Here is a 3,171-nt window from a genome sequence, read left to right on the forward strand (position 1 = left end):
GTGCGTGTGTGTCTGTGTGTGTGTGTGTGTGTTGTGAGCAGGTATGGAGGAGCTCTGCAGAACCTGACTCTCAAGCTTCCTGTCACCATCAACAAGTTCTTCCAGCCAACTGAAATGTCCTCCAGTGACTTCTTCCAGCGCTGGAAGCAGCTGAGCCAGTAAGTGTTGGAGCAGAGCTGAGCAGCACGTGACGTTCGCACACTTGTGTGTACACGTTCTGCATGCTTTTACATTTGACTGTGTGGCTCCAGTTTCTTCCATCAGCCTTATTGTGCCTGTGACTGGTGGTACTACACCCCGAGTCTCTGGTCCTGCTTCACCTTTCCACTGGTGATGCTTTTGTAATGCAGCAACAGGAAATACAGTTTGTCAGTCACTTGCTGGTGCTGTTAATCAGTTGGCACAGCTGGGGTCACGTGACTGTAGGCATGATATGTGAACCAGCTTTAAGCCCGTGTGTCATTGGGGACTTTCCCCCTGAAAGTTCACAGTTCATTTGTAAGGAAGACCTTTGCTGATGGCTGATGTAGCAGATGTGATATGTTACTGTGAATTTTGCATTTCATGAGAAGCTAAACACTCGAGTGTTTGGTGGTTCAGGCTTTAAAGGCTTGAACTCGCCTGGGCTGCACCTCTCCCATCACGTGTAACTGTAGAGCGTCTCTCCTTAGGCCTCAGCAAGAAGCACAAAAGATTTTCAAGGCAAACCACAGCATGGACACTGAAGTACTGAAGGCCAAGGTAGGACCATGTTTGATGCGTTTGTCAAGGCAAACACTAAAGCTGCTGTCTCATGGTTGCACATGGCTATTCTTACTGTTCAGGTGTGAAGCAGGCGTTTATGATGGTCTCTGTTGATGTCCGAGGCTTCATAGACCTTTGCTAGTCCCAGATTGTCTTGTTCCTGTTTGTGATTCTTTGTGTTTGCTGATGTTTGTGTAGCTTCTGGGACTGGGAACGGCCCTGCTGGACAACATTGACCCCAACCCAGAGAATTATGTGTGCGCTGGAGTGATCCAGACCAAGGGCCAGCAAATTGGCTGCCTGCTGAGACTGGAACCGAACGCACAGGCACAGGTACAGGTACAGAGGGTCCCGAGTCTCGTCTAAGTGAGAAGCACTGCTGGCTGCGACGCTTGGGTCCGTGCTTCCCTGTTGTTTGCTCACTCTGTGTCTCTTCCTGTGTGCAGATGTACCGTCTGACTCTGCGCTGCAGCAAAGACACTGTGTCAAAGCGTCTCTGTGAGCTGCTGGCCCAACAGTTCTAGAGTCCACGCCTCCATGTGACCAGTACTCCTACCATCCCCACCAGCGACCTCTCCCTCAGACCTGCCGCACCTCCCCTCCTTCCTCCAACAGAGAATCAGAGTAAAAAACCAAGAGTGTAACCTACATAAGGGAAAAGCAGCCGCTGCCAGCAGCAGCAATATTAATGTCATTCTTCCTGTTCCACATTCTGATTCTAGTTCATCCTCTACTTGTTTATTAACATAATGCTACATTATTGTTTTTGTTGGTTTACCTGTGTGTGTGTGTGTGTGTGTGCGCGTGCGTGCGTGCGTGCGTGCGTGCGTGCGTGCGTGCGTGCGTGTGCGTGCGCAGGAGAGAGAGTGCATGTGTCCCACGGTTGTGGCTGGGGTCTCATTCTGCTCCATACAGACTGTGTGACGTAGTAATGCTGTGTGTGAGACATCGATTCGTTTATAGGACATTCCTTTAAGACCCTGCTAATGGCTCACCTGCCAACCTCTGCTTGCCTGGAGAGAGAGTGCATGTGTCCCACGGTTGTGGCTGGGGTCTCATTCTGCTCCATACAGACTGTGTGACGTAGTAATGCTGTGTGTGAGACATCGATTCGTTTATAGGACATTCCTTTAAGACCCTGCTAATGGCTCACCTGCCAACCTCTGCTTGAGCCTGTGGGACCTGGCAGTGAGCTGGTCTAGCATTCCCCCTGAAGAAGCACTTGAAGTGTTGGGGATGGCCTTTGAGGCACAGGCTCCTCCCCTCCGATTCCTCCCCCGTTCGTTTCCCACACACAATGTTCTCATTGAACTTATGTGTCGGTAAATGAATTGAATGCTTCCCAGACATTCCCATCAGCTCGTTTAGATGCTGATCATTTCATCCATCGTGAACAAAGTGAAGACTGCAGATAATCGGTGACCAGACCAGCAGCGACCCATCCATCTCCTTGAACGTGGTTCAGGTTTTGATTGAAAGCTTGGGGAGGCCAGCAGCCTGCCAGGTGTGCACAGTTTTCATTTGACTCCTGTACGACTGAAGCTTGTTTTTTCAAAGCTTGTCTCAAAGTAAAATCACGCCCCCACAGATGAGACCAAATCTTTTTCAAAAGGTGTTTGAACACCACGCTTTAGTTTTCCAAGACAGAACTGGCTACCTGTTTCCCCACTGCTGAAGAAGCGCCGTGCAATGGTGGGCTTATGGATAAGACCAGTCCAAACAGGGACTGTGGTGTGGGCTGCTGCAGCCGTGCTGCTTTGGCTTTCTTTTGTTTTATTCTCCAGAGAAATGCACCGCCTTAATTGGGATTGAAGTAAACATACATGGATGCATCGAATTTACCCCGTGGATCCCAAAGTTTGTGCTGGGACAGAGAAGCTCTCTACACACGTAGCAACATCCCAGCTGCGACACAGATTTCAGTCTGGTCAGCCTAACGTTACAGAATAAATCTGGTGTTTACACAAACAGCTGATATTCAGAAGTTGCTCATATCCAGCTGTGGATCTCTGAAATCCACAACTCGTCCCGGCTGTTGTGTCATAATCAGCACTGATGTTCCCGGAGTACAGAATGTTAGAAGACACCCAGATGTCCAACACAACTTGTGTGTGTGTGTGTGTGTGTGTGTGTGTGTGTGTGTGTGTGTGTGTGTGTAAGTAACCAGGTAAGAAAAAGAGCCTAAAGACATTTCTAATACATGGTCACATAATCTTCTGTGGCTGCACAGCAATCACAGGACATAGAACTTTGTAGTGGAAAACGTAGTGATTTTGTCATTCTGTGCGTGTGTGTACATGAGTTTGTGTGCGTGTCTATGCAGTATCCACTAGCTAATGCAGCCTCATATATTGGTGTTAGGAACCTGTCCAATACCTGTGTTAGATTACAAGATTTACTCTGTAATGAAAAAATGTGAAGTAAAAT

At 48.5% G+C, this 3,171-nt stretch overlaps 1 protein-coding gene across 6 annotated transcripts in view; it reads left to right on the forward strand.

Annotated features, from left to right (window-relative positions):
* The window catches only part of ap2a1 (adaptor related protein complex 2 subunit alpha 1), a 33,009-nt gene extending 31,426 nt beyond the window's left edge, over positions 1-1,583 (forward strand). For 3 of the 6 annotated variants that reach the window (XM_005949538.3, XM_005949540.2, XM_005949542.2), the window contains 4 exons: positions 42-158; positions 672-741; positions 943-1,083; positions 1,191-1,583. In XM_005949538.3, the coding sequence (XP_005949600.1) occupies positions 42-158; positions 672-741; positions 943-1,083; positions 1,191-1,268 (406 nt within the window). In that variant the 3' untranslated portion in view covers positions 1,269-1,583. The remainder of the gene's footprint in view (positions 1-41; positions 159-671; positions 742-942; positions 1,084-1,190) is intronic. The other 3 variants (XM_005949539.3, XM_014330027.2, XM_005949543.2) reach the window with 1 other exon arrangement.
* Positions 1,584-3,171: the final 1,588 nt, after the last annotated feature.

Source organism: Haplochromis burtoni, unplaced genomic scaffold, assembly GCF_018398535.1.
Source record: "Haplochromis burtoni strain Fernald_Lab_line unplaced genomic scaffold, NCSU_Asbu1 Contig_651, whole genome shotgun sequence".
In the NCBI taxonomy this organism is placed as follows: Eukaryota; Metazoa; Chordata; class Actinopteri; order Cichliformes; family Cichlidae; genus Haplochromis; species Haplochromis burtoni.